At 39.7% G+C, this 18,274-nt stretch overlaps 1 protein-coding gene across 6 annotated transcripts in view; it reads left to right on the top strand.

The window, feature by feature from the left end:
- EYA4 (EYA transcriptional coactivator and phosphatase 4) overlaps nt 1–18,274 on the top strand; it is a 195,689-nt gene that overhangs the window by 104,766 nt on the left and 72,649 nt on the right. For 5 of the 6 annotated variants that reach the window (XM_075267939.1, XM_075267942.1, XM_075267940.1 and 2 more), the window contains exons 4-5: nt 6,341–6,462; nt 8,215–8,283. In XM_075267939.1, the coding sequence (XP_075124040.1) occupies nt 6,341–6,462; nt 8,215–8,283 (191 nt within the window). The remainder of the gene's footprint in view (nt 1–6,340; nt 6,463–8,214; nt 8,284–18,274) is intronic. The other variant, XM_075267943.1, reaches the window with a different exon arrangement.

The raw sequence follows: 18,274 nt of genomic DNA, 5'->3' as shown, positions 1-18,274 counted from the left end.
GAAGTGATAAAATTAGGCATTTAATGGAGTGTCTGTGAAATTTAGCATTTTCATGTAACCTTTACAAAGTACCTTAACAATAATATAACAGACCTTTATTTATCGCATTCCTGGGACTAAAACATGATTTTGCTTATTCTTTAGGAGATATGCTATCTATATCTACTTTAGCCTGTTCTGCACTGATAAGACATAGTAATGCAATACTAAGAATACTGGAGAGAAATACATTAATTGAATTACTTCACTTACTCATTAATAAATCACACTATATCAGATGAGAAGCCAGACTACATCGTAAAATACATTGCTCTGAAATCAGCATACCTATAAAATAATGATAGTGAAGCATAACATAGGCGTCTACGTGCAAGCACAAAATAGTCAAATACCTACAAATCTAAAAATAATAACAATGATGATGATATACTGTATATACTTCATGTGGAACTTTACACACTTCAAGTGCATTTGTTGTTATAAATTTTAGGTTTGCAGTGAAATGGTATACAGTATATAGTCACGTAAAGGCATTGCTGAAATGAATGGCAACATTAGACTGCAGAAAAGCCAAAGCTTGGAGTGAATTCAGCAGAAGGGAAAAGTATAATGCTTCTTATATTTTTCCAATTCCTGTTGAAGTCAGTCTTATGTTTTATTAAGGCTAAGGCCCCACATAGTGGACTGCAGTAAAAAAAACCAAAAAACTGGAAAAACTACAGCAGCAACACATAGAGCTTTTCACCGAAAGTCTGCAGAGATTTCATTTGCGGGCCTTCTGCTTCCATTATACCTATAGAGAAACTGCCGGCGATTACATCGGTATAATTGATATGCTTTAATTTCCAAAACTGCAATGGTTTTGGAAATTGTAGCATTCCCACTGAGTGAATATTTCGGCAAGGTGAGGCCTAGCGAATTCCATCCACCTTGCCATGACTGTAAAAAGCTGCCGCCTTTTCTGCTGGGTTTCCGTCTTGGGCAAACCGTAGCATAGCAACAAAGAAGCAGCTTTTCCTCCAATGTGGTTTTTCAAGTGTAAAACTAAATTTAAAAAAACACATTTTTTATGACTTGCTGTGTTTTATTTTTCTTTTTTTTTCTTTCTTTATTTTTCTTTATTTATATTATTTATATATATATATATATATATATATATATATATATATATATATATTAGAGATGAGCGAACACTAAAATGTTCGAGGTTCGAAATTCGATTCGAACAGCCGCTCACTGTTTGAGTGTTCGAATGGGTTTCGAACCCCATTATAGTCTATGGGGAACATAAACTCGTTAAGGGGGAAACCCAAATTCGTGTCTGGAGGGTCACCAAGTCCACTATGACACCCCAGGAAATGATACCAACACCCTGGAATGACACTGGGACAGCAGGGGAAGCATGTCTGGGGGCATAAAAGTCACTTCATTTCATGGAAATCCCTGTCAGTTTGCGATTTTCGCAAGCTAACTTTTCCCCATAGAAATGCATTGGCCAGTGCTGATTGGCCAGAGTACGGAACTCGACCAATCAGCGCTGGCTCTGCTGGAGGAGGCGGAGTCTAAGATCGCTCCACACCAGTCTCCATTCAGGTCCGACCTTAGACTCCGCCTCCTCCGGCAGAGCCAGCGCTGATTGGCCGAAGGCTGGCCAATGCATTCCTATGCGAATGCAGAGACTTAGCAGTGCTGAGTCAGTTTTGCTCAACTACACATCTGATGCACACTCGGCACTGCTACATGAGATGTAGCAATCTGATGTAGCAGAGCCGAGGGTGCACTAGAACCCCTGTGCAAACTCAGTTCACGCTAATAGAATGCATTGGCCAGCGCTGATTGGCCAATGCATTCTATTAGCCCGATGAAGTAGAGCTGAATGTGTGTGCTAAGCACACACATTCAGCACTGCTTCATCACGCCAATACAATGCATTAGCCAGTTCTGATTGGCCAGAGTACGGAATTCGGCCAATCAGCGCTGGCCAATGCATTCTATTAGCCCGATGAAGTAGAGCTGAATGTGTGTGCTAAGCACACACATTCAGCACTGCTTCATCACGCCAATACAATGCATTAGCCAGTGCTGATTGGCCAGAGTACGGAATTCGGCCAATCAGCGCTGGCTCTGCTGGAGGAGGCGGAGTCTAAGGTCGGACCTGAATGGAGACTGGTGTGGAGCGATCTTAGACTCCGCCTCCTCCAGCAGAGCCAGCGCTGATTGGCCGAATTCCGTACTCTGGCCAATCAGCACTGGCTAATGCATTGTATTGGCGTGATGAAGCAGTGCTGAATGTGTGTGCTTAGCACACACATTCAGCTCTACTTCATCGGGCTAATAGAATGCATTGGCCAGCGCTGATTGGCCGAATTCCGTACTCTGGCCAATCAGTGCTGGCCAATGCATTCTATTAGCTTGATGAAGCAGAGTGTGCACGAGGGTTCAAGCGCACCCTCGGCTCTGATGTAGCAGAGCCGAGGCTGCACAAGGGTTCAAGCGCACCCTCGGCTCTGATGTAGGAGAGCCGAGGGTGCACTTGAACCCTTGTGCACCCTCAGCTCTGCTACATCAGAGCCGAGGGTGCGCTTGAACCCTTGTGCACACTCTGCTTCATCAAGCTAATAGAATGCATTGGCCAGCGCTGATTGGCCAATGTATTCTATTAGCCTGATGAAGTAGAGCTGAATGTGTGTGCTAAGCACACACATTCAGCACTGCTTCATCATGCCAATACAATGCATTAGCCAGTGCTGATTGGCCAGAGTACGGAATTCGGCCAATCAGCGCTGGCTCTGCTGGAGGAGGCGGAGTCTAAGGTCGGACCTGAATGGAGACTGGTGTGGAGCGATCTTAGACTCCGCCTCCTCCAGCAGAGCCAGCGCTGATTGGCCGAATTCCGTACTCTGGCCAATCAGCACTGGCTAATGCATTGTATTGGCGTGATGAAGCAGTGCTGAATGTGTGTGCTTAGCACACACATTCAGCTCTACTTCATCGGGCTAATAGAATGCATTGGCCAGAGTACGGAATTCGGCCAATCAGCGCTGGCTCTGCTGGAGGAGGCGGAGTCTAAGATCGCTCCACACCAGTCTCCATTCAGGTCCGACCTTAGACTCCGCCTCCTCCAGCAGAGCCAGCGCTGATTGGCCGAATTCCGTACTCTGGCCAATCAGCACTGGCTAATGCATTGTATTGGCGTGATGAAGCAGTGCTGAATGTGTGTGCTTAGCACACACATTCAGCTCTACTTCATCGGGCTAATAGAATGCATTGGCCAATCAGCGCTGGCCAATGCATTCTATTAGCGTGAACTGAGTTTGCACAGGGGTTCTAGTGCACCCTCGGCTCTGCTACATCAGATTGCTACATCTGATGTAGCAGTGCCGAGTGTGCATCAGATGTGTAGTTGAGCAAAACTGACTCAGCACTACTAAGTCTCTGCATTCGCATAGGAATGCATTGGCCAGCCTTCGGCCAATCAGCGCTGGCTCTGCCGGAGGAGGCGGAGTCTAAGGTCGGACCTGAATGGAGACTGGTGTGGAGCGATCTTAGACTCCGCCTCCTCCAGCAGAGCCAGCGCTGATTGGTCGAGTTCCGTACTCTGGCCAATCAGCGCTGGCCAATGCATTCTATTAGCCCGATGAAGTAGAGCTGAATGTGTGTGCTTAGCACACACATTCAGCTCTACTTCATCGGGCTAATAGAATACATTGGCCAATCAGCGCTGGCCAATGCATTCTATTAGCTTGATGAAGCAGAGTGTGCACAAGGGTTCAAGCGCACCCTCGGCTCTGATGTAGCAGAGCTGAGGGTGCACAAGGGTTCAAGTGCACCCTCGGCTCTCCTACATCAGAGCCGAGGGTGCGCTTGAACCCTTGTGCAGCCTCGGCTCTGCTACATCAGAGCCGAGGGTGCGCTTGAACCCTTGTGCACACTCTGCTTCATCAAGCTAATAGAATGCATTGGCCAGCACTGATTGGCCAGAGTATGGAATTCGGCCAATCAGCGCTGGCCAATGCATCCCTATGGGAAAAAGTTTATCTCACAAAAATCACAATTACACACCCGATAGAGCCCCAAAAAGTTATTTTTAATAACATTCCCCCCTAAATAAAGGTTATCCCTAGCTATCCCTGCCTGTACAGCTATCCCTGTCTCATAGTCACAAAGTTCACATTCTCATATGACCCGGATTTGAAATCCACTATTCGTCTAAAATGGAGGTCACCTGATTTCGGCAGCCAATGACTTTTTCCAATTTTTTTCAATGCCCCCGGTGTCGTAGTTCCTGTCCCACCTCCCCTGCGCTGTTATTGGTGCAAAAAAGGCGCCAGGGAAGGTGGGAGGGGAATCGAATTTTGGCGCACTTTACCACGTGGTGTTCGATTCGAACATGGCGAACACCCTGATATCCGATCGAACATGTGTTCGATAGAACACTGTTCGCTCATCTCTAATATATATATAGATTATTTCAAGTTAAGACATTTTCAGTTTTCTAATATGCTTTTTTTGTAAAAAAAAAAAAAAAAATTCAGAAAACACAAAGAGCAAAAGCAAACTTGGCAGGGAATCCAAAGCGGTTTATACCACATAAGCCTGACCTCACAATATCTGGGAACCAATCCCCTCTGCCAATAGTAGGTGCACCAGTCCAGGTATTCAACAATACTACTGGTAGTTGGTAAAAGTAACCTTGCACTCCCTTCTTGACATAACAGTGATGATTCCTAACGCTTGGGGAAATATAATTTAAAGGATTTTATCCATAACTGAGTCTTGTATACCAATGTAAATGGCTTTAAAAGATGAAGCACATATATCTGGAGTTCTGAATTTCTTTTCTGGCACATTCAGTCCTGGATTGTTGATCTTTTTTTCCTACAAAAATTGTAGACCTTTCAGGTACATTGTGAGTTAAACCATGTACAAGTTTGTGGCATGGAAAGCAGTGGGGAACATTTTGATGGATTACAGGATACCATAGATTTTGCTACTGACTCTGACTAAGAAACACAGTTTGTCCTATAAGAATTAGATATGAGGTTGAATTTTATCCCCCTGACAAAAAGCAGCAGATTTCTTTCTCTTTTATGTAGAGTCAAATATACAATATTGAATGTAAGCATGAATGAAATTAGACCACCTTATTAATGCAACCCCTTACCCTCTTAGGTTTGGTCGGTTGCCTAGCAAAGTCTCTTCTGTCCCTTGGGAACAAAAGAGATTTCTTTGATCCAATAGAGACTTGGAAGAGGTTAATCATTACAGTACAGAAGAACTGGTGATGCAAATTGTAGCCCCTGTAGCTGGAGTCTAATGATGCAATAACTAATGCCATTAATGTTTCCCCTAAGGTCTTCTGCATTCAACCATATTCTGTCTCTAAAGCACAGTCCGTATGAGGGCCATATTTCTTGGACTGACCATGACCATGTACATGGAACTCGCTGCATCATAGTGAGCTCTGAATATCTCAATCGCTACTCTACTAGACTGACAGCTTTATGTCAGGAACTCACTGTATCATATCTATCTATGATGTAGTGAGTTTCATGCAGATGACTATGGTCAATCCAGAAAATATGGCCCTCATACGGGCTGTGTTTCCAGGACGGAATACGGTTGTGTACAAGAAGCCTAAGGCTCCAAGTCGAATATCAGTTGTACCTGTATGTAGAGGATCGAATGTTTAACTATAATTCCCCGAGCACACAGTTTAGAGGAAATAGGGACTGCCACACATTTAGACTGCAAAATGTTGTAGCTCCCCTCCAAACAGAAGTATTCTGTCTATCCAGTGCCTGTGCCACCTATAGAGTCAGATATCGACTTACAAGATACTCACCTATGGGTGACACTGAAAAGCCAATTTTTCCTTCTATCAGAGAGCTGTATTCTCCTAGCTATAAAGGGTACTATTCCTGGAAAAGATGTAAAGGATCCTATTGCTGTATTTTGTACAAGGAGCATCAGTACTCTGTACCACACTTCTTACTTTTTGTTTTGGAGATATATATTCATATTTAGAAGAAAGAAATCCAATCCGTCATCAACTTGTGTAGAAGGAAAATGCCATTTAAATGTAAAAACAGTACACTGTGTACTTCTTTCCAATAAAGGGACATTTTCAAACTACACAAGTCGCTGTAGGATTGTATTTATTTCTTCTATTAAGAACCCTTTTGGCTGGAGACGGGTTTCTGCCATGCGATTTATGGGGCGATACCCCAATTTGCAAGTTGGTTGGTGGTTGAAATGATGTGTAGAGTTATTATATTACAGATAAATATTATGAGTCTATTTGCATGTAACTGGTAATATGTGCATATTTGCCCAACAGGTCTATGGAAATGCAGGACTTAGCAAGTCCGCATAATCGTGTTGGAAGTGGAGATGCATCGACCTCCAAACTGGATAAGTCAAATATCAGCAGCAGCAACATCACAACGAATGGTACAGGAGGTAAGTCGTCTTCTTTGAGTAGTTTTACCTTGATTTACATAATTGCTTAATGCATTTGTTGTAGATTTTCTCCCACTGTATATGGTTTCTATAAGTTATGTAAAATATGTTGCCACTCACCTAGCAACACAGCCAGTCAGAGATTTATTATATAAGTTTGTCTGTATAAAATAACCTGAATATAATGTTAGAAACAGTACAAAATACATTCACATGATGGAAGCCACAAAACCTCCCTTCAACCGACAGAAATAAGCAAGTATTACAGAAGCAGAAAACAACTGACTTAAAGGGGTTCTCCCATATCAGCCTTTCAGCCAGGCTGTATGCAGTGTCTGCTTCTCACTTCCTATATTTCTCTCCCTCCAGCTGAACAGGACACACAACACTTCTGCAGGTCAGATAATTTACAGATTCTTGTACAGAACGAACAAAGTGTAACTGCAATTATCTGAATGTATTGCCCTGCCACCAAGAGCAGTGAGTGAGTGACGTCACTTGTCCTATAGGTCCATGGTTATAGCAACGCAGTGTAAACGATGGGGGAATACATTCACATAGCAGGCAAAGCAGAATTTCTAAAGCAATATTTTTAGGAAAAGGCTTTAATTTTGCATAAGCTGCCAGTATAGATAGGATTCTTGAGATGGGACAACTCCTTTAACTTTACATAAATGACTACCCTTCTCTATTTTAAAACCACCTGTCACATCCAAGATGGCACCTCTATTTCCAAACTACACCATGCAAATGTAGTAATTAAGCCCTTTCCATTTCATGACTGCACTACAACTAGCCTACTCACTAGCTCTGTGCTAACATCAGAAGTGTATCAAGCAATATGTATTTGGAGTAATATTCCATTATCGCTTTCTAGATTTATCATGAATGGAAACATAAGTCAATATGATTTTTTTCAAATATAAGATTAGCCATAAATCAGTTATTATCCCGTCCACACTTTGAAAGCCAAACCTGACATCAATCTGAATATTGAGTGAGTGCGTAGTATTAGTGATGCCAATGATGACATTTCCCTACACCAGTGATATAAGGTACATGATGCCACCTTGCAAATATCCAAAGTTGCAAGGTCTATATATCTATGCAGATAGCACAGTAGTTCCATAGAATAATAGGCTGAATACAGTGCTCAGGTAGTAGTTTAGAAATACAACACACATCTGTCCTCCATGGTCCTGTACCCCTCTTTGGTCTATTAACACTTATACGTGAGAATATATAAATACTGATTAGAGTTGAGCAATCGGGATTGGAAAAGATCGGATTCCAATTGGCGATCGAGTAAATTTCACGATCGCAATCGAAATTCTGATCCAATCTTTTCCGGCAGGATCGAGGTCAGAGGTTATCTCAAGATTGGCTCAACCCTATTCATGTATATATCATAAATAGGGTTGAGCGATCAGGAAACATCGGATCTCGATTGGTGATCGAGCACATTTCATGATCGGGATCCGCTTGAAAATGATCGGAAATCAAATTTTAAAATTGATCCTGAAATCTCAAGATCGGCTCAACCTTTATGATAATATACTGTACGTTACATTAGATTTTATGGTTCATTCTATATCAACCAATCTTACTTAGGACGATATGTTTGCTGATAACAGCTGATGTTTTATAGTTACACGGTAATGCAATTCAATACGTTTTAGTGTAGTGGTGGTAGAAAACAGATGTAATAATATTAAATTAGAAAGTAAACCATTATTACATTCTAATTCTCAGGGGAGAATATGACTGTCCTAAATACTGCTGACTGGCTGCTTAGTTGCAGCACACCTTCTTCTGCAACAAGTAGGAACTCTACTAGTATTCTGCATGGTGTTGTAAGAGGCTTTCTCATTAAGGCGTTTCTGTCCAACTACTGTACTTTCTTGTGTGGTTTGCAGTGTCTTCCTCTAATCTCAGACTTTCTTAGAGTATTTGTGAAATAAATATTCTCTATATAAATATAAAATTAAGTGGAATGATCTTGCCTTAATTTCCATATGTTTCATGTTTGGATTCCTGTGTGCTGTTTTGTAAGAAGTAGAAATATAGTTGTACCTTTTTGTGAAATATTATTTTACATAAAAATAGGTCCAGCTTTTGGAGTTTAGCATTACATGGCATAAATGTTAATAGGTGCCTTTTCTTGTAAAACATGGGTGGAGCAGGTCCATGGTGAGCTCATATACCCCTCCGTTTCAAAAATTGCTTACTAGCAAGTTTATGTTAATAGAATATATGCCTTAATGGAGTAATCCAGAGTTTTAATATTTCTGATCTATACTATGAGCAGGTCAATGGTATCAGATCAGTGAGATTCTTTTACCGGCACCTCTACTGATCAGCTGTTTGAACTTGCAACACACCAGATGTACAGTAGCATAGCTATGTACAATGTGTTCTGGCCAGGTGAGGTAGTGCAGGTTTAGTTCCGTTTACTTGCATGAGCCATTCACTTGAATAGGCTTGTCTCTTGTAGCTCTAGAACGGAGCTGAAATTCAGTCAAACAACCCTCCCAAGTCTCAGCGAAGACAGCCACACCACTTTTGACAGAAAGTCCGCAGAGGACTCTGTGGACTTTCTACTTCAATTATATCTATACGGAAACCACCGGTGTTTCCATAGGTATAATTGACATGCTGCGATTTCCAAACACATGCATATTTCTCTGCAATGTGTGGATGGGATTTGATAGATTACCATTCAGTTTGCAGGGACAGTAAATCACTGCTACTTTCACTGTTTATGTCCCTGGCCATAAAAGCGGTGCTTGTTCTAATGCACCACATCTGATCAGTTAGGGGAAAGCGTTGGATCACCGATTATTTTACACTGATGACCCATCCTAAGGATAGGATAGAACAGATAATTAGTGTATTATTCCTGCATGTAAAGAGAGTGATTTAAAAAAGCTATCACTTTTTATATTTCCAAGAGTCAGAACTGATCTTTCTGCATCATAAAAGGAATATAATACCAGTTGCAGAATATCAAATCTTAAAAATGGTGCCTTAATAGAGGTATACCAAGCTATCCTTGTTGATATAATTACCAGCAACGACAATATATTCTTTGTTTCTAAGGCCACATATTGCAGAAAAAAATGCTGTGTTTAACAGTCCCAGAAAAGTCATTGAGACTTTGTTTAATCTCTTCCACTCATTGTGACCAAAACACCATGAAAAAGCTATGTTTTTACCTGCGAGTTTTCTCCATAGACTTATACAGTATGGGTGGGGGGGAATCAAAAATTAAGAACACTACGGGAAAGCAGTGGAAATGCATTTTTTTTCTGCAGTTTATAGCAGTGTTTCACTATGTGTGGCCTTAGCCTAAAGATGTCCTCCCCTATGGTATTTAACCAACACACCAGAAACAAATGATAATAAAACTTTTTTTTTTTTTTTTTTTTTTTTATGCATAGCATAACAGTCAGATTTCATATCTCATGTGATGCAAGACTGCAAATAATAGAATTTACATCAACAAAGGAAGAAAACCACTGATTAAGATGCTGTTATTTGATACGGGAAGAGCAGCGTAACACAATACTGTTTTTTTTCTGATAAATTAGTCTAAGTAAGAGCAATTAATATTTAATGTGCCTTTGTTCACTTAAGTATTTTAAACTATTTAATTTATCTCAGTGAAATATTCCCACGGATGATATACATTACAAACATTATCTCAGCATTGGCTTTATGAACATTGCTCAAGGGGCTGCTGTTTACTGTGATGGAGTGTGAAATGGCTAATTCTTCCATTACAGAATCTTAAAGCACTTTCCTCACTGTACTAAGCGATGGCCAAGATCAGACTGGTGCACTAAAGTACCATAGCATTCTATGGTGAGTCCAGGTTCTGACACAGGGCGTCAAAGATCCAGCAGCTGTTGACTTTTGAGTCCTTTGGGCTATATCTTTTGGTTGATTCACAAATAACCTTTCAACCTCATTGATGATATGTCTAATATGTCTCTCTGGTTGCTTCATGGAATCCCAATCCAAGACTAGTCATTGCTGATCACACTATCAGTTCATAAGGGTTCAACTGCTATGACTTCCACCACCTTCTTGAATAAAGGAGGACAATAGTAAGTAGGCAGTATTCCTTCTGATCTTGTCTCTGCACAGCAGCCGGATCTCCATCTGAGCCCCATACGGACCCTAATATTTATATAGTCATAAATATCCTCAGGAACAGATATACTATTGGTGCAACCTTTGCAGTTGTGCAGGGACCCAGAGGACCTTTACAGTAGCTTTACATTCTATTAGATTGGAGTTAAATGCTTGAGCTAGTGAAGATCATGGCTAACTGGTGGATTGCTAGAGAGACGTAAGGGACGTGCTTTATGCCATGATGTTGGAAGACATGGGGACAATAACTGTTATTGCACAGAGGCCCTCAGCTGTCTTCATCCATCCCTGCATAGTCTAGAAATATGAAAAGTGTACCTGTTAGCAAAATTTGTATTCCACTGTATTCTTTCATTGCTCCTGTTAGCTAAATATACCATATTTTGTGTGTATATCTAGTTGTAATATTCTGTTCTTGCATAGGTCTGCATCTTTGGCCGACTGATCTACTTTAAATAGAATCTGTCTGGAAGTTTGTTCTGTCCAAATCCCAGTTTGCATGACATCCTGACAAACTCTTCATTGTAAAAAAACGTAAACCCACTTCTGTCTGAGTGATTCAGTTTAACTGATAGGTCTAATACTTTACACATATAGGTTGAGACCTGTCAGTCAAGCTGTTTGCGGTGCAGAGAAGTTGGTGGGTAGCCAAACCTGGAATACTTCTTCCCATTTCTGGCTACAAAAACTATATTTGTTTGTAAGGAGGGAGCCTGCCAGGATTTCATGCTCATGGTCGAGGCTGCATGTAGAAATATGAATATTGTGGGGAAAGCCCTTTAATATTGTTTTCTATTTAGATGTCTTCATAGTAGGTAGTCAACGCTTTGCATTCATAATAGTGGGGCAGACCCTGCTTTGGCTAAGAAATAAGATAAGGTCTAGTTTCTAATAAATTTAAATGTAGAAATGACAAATATATCCATATGGAACTAAGCTAAGGAAAAAAATAAACCAATAGAAAGAGAAATGGCGAAAAAAGAAAAAAAATCACGATTTCTTAGTGATCTGGATTTTTGTCAAGATTTTCTTCATTGCTGGAGAAAAGAGATTTGACTACGATAATTCACAGAACATTAATGCAAAATCCAATTTCTCTCCTGTTTTCAGTCAGCAAACAGCAATATGAAGATTATTGGTTTGTATGTGGTCAGAGATGAGGACACTAGTCAGGTTACCACTGGGAAGGTCAGCCAGTTCTTACAGTCCGTTCTGTAGGATTATGGAATGCTTACTACTGTAATTTACGCTATCCGACATTGGATGAAATCAAAGTATAGAAAATGTCCCGGGGAGGCTCTTAGCATCTGCTCATTTCTCCATTTTTATGTTGTAATGACTAGAGATAAATCATTCTGTCTTGGCACAAATTAAAGTGTTCATGTCCTGCAAAAATATGTGCAGATTGTGTTTGGCACCTGTCAGATGAATTAGGTGTAAAAGACTTCACAAGGTTGTATTTCAAAACAAGGCAATAGACGCTGGCGTATTATTTTATCTTGTCTTGTCACATAAAAAATAAGATGAGTTGTGGAAAGAGCGACTGATATGAGCCAGCTTTGACCAGTAAGAGATGATGGAAGATCCTATTAGCAAAAATAATAATTAGGTCTTTTTAGGGGAATTTTGACACCTTGACATTTCAAACAACTTTGAAGATACAGTCCATGTACTCTAAGACCATGTGGATTAATCTGTGAGGCACAGTAGGACTGTAGTGGATAGGCTTTTTAAGAATTCCCATTCACACATTGCAGAACCAACCCCAAAGCGTAAAGTATCTTGTGTTGCAAGTTTCAACAAAAGATAGCATTGCATTTATTGCTGTGTTCTCCACAGCTTTCAATCTTCGCCATGCACAGGTTGAAAGCCAATGCTAGCCACCTAGGAATCATGGCTGAACGTTGCAGCAAAAAAAAACAACAGTTTTTTGCCATGGGCAAGTCTGCTAAGGAACAGTAGATATGTAATCCTAGCCTAAAGACCCTTTCACATGACTGAGTCCTATTCATGGACAACGGTCCATCTGTGAGCCCTACTACCGGGACTGAACTTGGCCGTGTGCATAAGTGTCACTCATCATAATGAAAGCCCAATCGCCACAGTAATGAAGTGACATAATGCTATTAGTTCATTACTGTAGTTGGGAAATACAGAACACACACGGACCATTTTCCATGGACGAGAATCTGTTGTATGCAAGGGTCTATTGCCCACTTTTACTTTCATAACTTTGTGGCGCCTGTGGAGATCACTTCTTTGTACAGGTTCTTGACACCATTTACAACAGGTATGAGGCAAACTGGAATAGGTCCTTTGTTCAAGGTCCCCATAAAGGCTGTATCAGCTGCCTTTATGATATATATGTTCTTTACTCTGAGATTTTGCAGTATGCCATTGACAATCAATAATTTTTTTTCACTTATGAGATCAACAGATCACTTTTTTAAGATATTAGAGCCATAAATATTGTTGTTATATCCTTGGGCATGATATTATAGGTTTTGTGATATACAATATAACAAAAGGGATACCTGTCCAAATATCAATACAATATACATTGTTTTTTTTGGTAAAAAACAAAGCAAAACAAAAAAAAAGATATTAAAAAAATAAATAAATAAAGGCTCTTTTCTAGACCGGTTTTACATACTGTGGGGATAACAATGTATTTTTTGTGCTACTGGTATTTCTATACAGCAAGATAATATTGCATTCAGGGATTATACCAGCACTTATACCAGGATATTTTAGGTAGGTTATTGCTTCATGGTGTTGCTACAATATATAATGTGACCCAAATTTTATAAGACTGATGTTTTGTCAATTTCTACATTATGTCAGTCTTAATAAAGGCCCCAACTTGTCCGCGGCACAACTGATTTATAAGAGAGGGTCCAGCCATTTCAGTAACCTGAACAGAGAACTAGGAAATGGTGTAGATTTCCATTATAACTCACTCACATCAGAAAACTGAATATTTTGGCTGAGGCATATCCACTCTCGCCTACTCCACAATGTCACAAGTGAAGTGCAGAATAGGAGTTGTGGTGCGTGTTTGGCACAAGAAAGGGCCTTGTACCAAATGTGCACCATAATATCATCCCTCTATGCCAGAAAACAGGCAAAGACGGATTGATAAATTGCCCCAATATATTTAATTTTCGGACTATAATATATTGTGGCTGTGTATGCCATTTGCTATATTGTAGGTTGCCTACCTAACTGAGGTGTTCATTATACACAGATATAGCAGTGTTGACCCAAACTTCTACAATTGGTTAACTGCTGCAGCAGGATATCTTCAGTGTTCGGGAAAATACTTTGGGAAAGTATTTTATATACAAAATACTTATGACATAAGTATTTTAAATACAATTACTAAATACTTTCATCCCAAAGTATTTTAAATAGAAATACTAAATACTACTTCAAAAGTATTTTAAAAATACTAAAATACTTGAAACATTTAAACAAAAAATTTTATAAAAACAAAAAATTTAACAATTGAACATAGGCTAAAAGAAGCTAATTTACTGTATTTCATGACATAATCATACAGTAATATATTCCCGATCGGATACTTAAAAAAATAAAAAATAAAAAAAATAACATGTTAAAAACATAGAAATTGTGAGATTCTCGTCAATTACTTAATTTTTAATTTCGGATTTTTATTTTAATTTTTAACAGTGTGGTAAAAAAATCATCCAAAAAAAAAAAAGGAAAAAGGCTTTTATCACTTTCAACTCACGCACCCCTAAGCCGTACATCCAGTTTTAAAAATTTGCTTCACAGTGGGGCCACACAGTGGCTCAGTGGTTAGCACTGCAGCCTTGCAGTGCTGGAGTCCTGGTGTTCAAATCCCGCCAAGGGCAAAAAACCATCTGCAAGGAGTTTGTATGTTCTCCCCATGTTTGCATGGATTTCCATCCCATATTCCAAAGACATACTGATAGGGAAAAATGTACATTGTGGACTCACAATCTACAAAAAAAAAAAAAAATTGCTTCGGGGTTGGGTATTGTAAAATAAAAACCAAAACATGATGTAATTAAACAACTTGCCCTTAAGGAAGTTGGACGTTGAGTTTATTTGACCCGTGATTAACGTGTTTGGACAGGCCTTGCAGTAAGCATACACTTTTTGTCCTGCCGCTTCCGATTTAGTCTTGTTAATTTTGAAAAAAGTTCCATCCAAAATTGCAGGGAGATGTGGTTCTTTGAGATCTGAATCCTTGTCGGTTGCGTCCCCTTCACTGGAATTACGATTTTCCTCCATTTTTGAAGTAATTTTACAGAATTGATTACGCAATCGGGATGATTAAAAACTAAAAATAAATCACGCTTTACTACAAGGTGGACTTGCATTGCTGAAACGCGCTGGAATTTTCTCTCCTCTTGTCACACCTCGCATGAGATACAAGAAACAAGAGTGATGACGTGACTCGCGCTGTTGTGTTTTTTTAAATGCGGTGAGGCGGGTTACTTAGATTCCAACATTTGTGTTGAATTTAGATTTTTTTAATCTAAATGTTTAATCTAATTTTTTAGATTTTAATTTTTCATTGGTTTTGTTGTCTTCTGTGATAAACTATCATACCAGTTAAATAAGCAACCTATAATATAACAATCGGAATTGAGTTTTGGGTATGTGCTGCAAGTATGTGTGTGTGTTTATATAGTCCTACTAGCTGGTACCCGCGACTTCATCTGCGGTGATTGTAGAAGTGGGTATATACAGGCGCGGGTAAGGTTTTCGTAATGTGTATAAGGTATGGGATATGAAATGTAACTTTGTATCTTGTTTTTGCAATAATTCAGAGAATACGTGAGACTTTTGTGTTGAAGTTAATTTGTATTTGAGCTGCTATACGGTGTTGTGAGAAACTTTACATAGTGACTTTGGGACAGAAGTATTTGAAGTTAACCCTTTCCCGCCGATAGCATTTTTGGATTTTCGTTTTTTGTTTTTGACTCCCCTCCTTCTAAACCCCATAACTTTTTTATTTCTCTGCTCCCAGAGCCATATGAGGTCTTAATTTTTCCTGGGACAAATTTTTCTTCATGATGCCACCATTATTTATTCTGTATAATGTACTAGGAAGCAGGGAAAAAATTCAGAATGGGGTGGATTTGAAGAAAAAATGCATTTCTGCGGCTTTCTTACGGGTTTTGGTTTTACGGCGTTCACTGTGCAACCAAAATGACCTGTCCCCTGTATTCTGTGTTTCGTTACGATTCCGGGGACACCAAATTTATATGGTTTTATTTACATTTTGACCCCTTAAAAAAAATCCAAAACTGTGTTAAAAATTTTTTTTTTGAAAAGTCGCCATATTCCAACAGGCGTAACTTTTTTATACGTGCATGTACAGGGATGTATAGGGCGTCTTTTTTTGCGGGACCGGGTGTACTTTGTAGTTGTACAATTTTCGGGAAATGTTATTGCTTTGATCACTTTTTATTCAAATATTTATCAGAATCAAAACAGTAAAAAACGGCGGTTTGGCACTTTTGACCATTTTTCCCGCTACGGCGTTTACCGAACAGTCAAAATATTTCTATAGCTTTGTAGAGCGGGCGATTTCGGACACGGGGATACCTAACATGTATGTGTGTCACAGTTTTTAACTACTTTTATATGTGTTCTAGGGAAAGGGGGTGATTGGAATTTTTAATCCTTTTTATTTATTTTTATATTTTTTTAAAGTTTTTTTTAAAAAAAATTTTTGCATTTATTAGACTGCCTAGGGGTATTGACATGGGTGGGCGGTGTCGCGGATTGTCAGAGCGGTGGGGGTCAGCAAACATGGCTGCTCCGGAGCGTTAAAGAGAGCCTCCTGGAGTATCGTTAAGGTGAGGGGCAAAGTGGTAAAGTATATGTATATGTGATTGTGTGGGGTTAGGGGCGAGGCTGTAGAGGGCAATATGAATTTTGTGGCTTGCTATGGTCCAAAGTGTGTGAGATTGCAGAGATGGTGGTGTGAGTTTGGGTTTTGTGGGGGTCCTGGCACAAACGTATGTGCGCTATTGTGACGAAAAGTAGCCTATTGCGCAATCTGGTGTATTAACTATGTTTGTGGAAAATTTCAGCCAAATCGGTGGAGCGGGTTTTGCGTGATTGAGGAACGAACATCCGAACATCCAAACATCCAAACACACAAACTCACAAACCCACAAACTCTTTATAATATTAATAGGATGTAACAATTCCACTCTTTGGGTAACTTGTTGTTGAAGATGTGATTGCTATATAGAAAACTCCTTGTATTCAAGTTTTACATGTTTTTAATGTACAGAACTGAGCTTTTGTGTGATAGAACTACACAGCAGACCTTTTCATAGAAAAGTTGGCTGGAGATCTAGGTACAGGAGTTATTCGGTTTCCAAATATAAAATACAGAATTGAATCCGTAAGTGTTGTTACATCAACCCCCCAGGGAAACATAGCTTGATCTTTTAGGAAAATATGTTACAAAGAAACAATAAAACATTTTCACATATCCACAACTGAAATGACCGTCAAATCCGCAAGTAAATAGAATACCTGTATAATAATCATATTAAAGTGCATACAAAAGTTATAAATAACATATAGCCAAAGACAATAAATAGAAGTACTTTTCATTCCATGTTTGATGTGTACATAGTTGGGACAGATATTAAAACTGTCTTAGTTGAACACAGCTACAAATCAGCTTTTGTTTTGCATTCTTCTCTCTACTCCTAAAACATGAAAGCTACATTCTGATTGGTTGTTATGGGTAACTAAGACCGCATTGCTTTTAGACAGTTGACGCTGGGTTCACACCATGCAGAAGACGGAAACTTGTCATGCCGAGTCCTGCTGTGAGCGCCGGTGAGCGTTTTATGCTCTCCGCAGCGAAACCATTTTTTTAAAAACTGGACACAGAGGACTGCATGTCCAATTCTGTGTCCAGTTATTAAAAAAAACTGTTTCACCGCGGAGAGCATAAAACTTTCACCAGCGCTCACTGCTGGACATTTTTCAAACCCATTCAATTGAATGGGTTTGAAAGATGCCGGCAGGTTTCCGTCTCCTGCCCTGTTTTGTGCAGGAAACGGAAACCTACAGAATGGAGTCCCGGGCGCAGATGTGAACGAGCCCTTAGTAAATCTGCCACAATTGTATGCAAAAAAATTATGCAGCTTTGTACCATTGACAAATTACACAATAGTGTACATGGAAAAGGACTGCACTTATTTTCCTTACCTCCACAGTGAGGCTGAGTTCACATTCAGCATAAAAAGTGCTGAAACCGTTTAAAATACACACCAAAACCCCATTCAACTGTGTTGGAGAATTTTGGTGCAGATTCTTCCTGCAGAACTCTGGGACAATTACACAGTGTGTGAAGTCATTCCTAATCAGCCATACTGATTACTGGCACAATGTCTTTCAGTTAATAATCATAGCATGTCTGTGAATAGCTTTGCTGAGTTTAGAACAATTTAAGGGAGTCTATCACCTCCTCCAAGCATATTCAACAGTCACCAATGTGTTATAGAGCACATTATAGTAATAAACAACATTCCTCTGTTATGGATGTCAATTTTGTAGATTTGGATAAAAACTAGGTTGAAGGGTTATTTGGTGCACCAGGGGTGGGCCTCCAGTTCCCTGTCAGTGCCCT

This window comes from Leptodactylus fuscus, chromosome 3, assembly GCF_031893055.1.
Source record: "Leptodactylus fuscus isolate aLepFus1 chromosome 3, aLepFus1.hap2, whole genome shotgun sequence".
Lineage (NCBI taxonomy): Eukaryota > Metazoa > Chordata > Amphibia > Anura > Leptodactylidae > Leptodactylus > Leptodactylus fuscus.
This window is presented reverse-complemented; position numbering and strand designations above follow the sequence as displayed.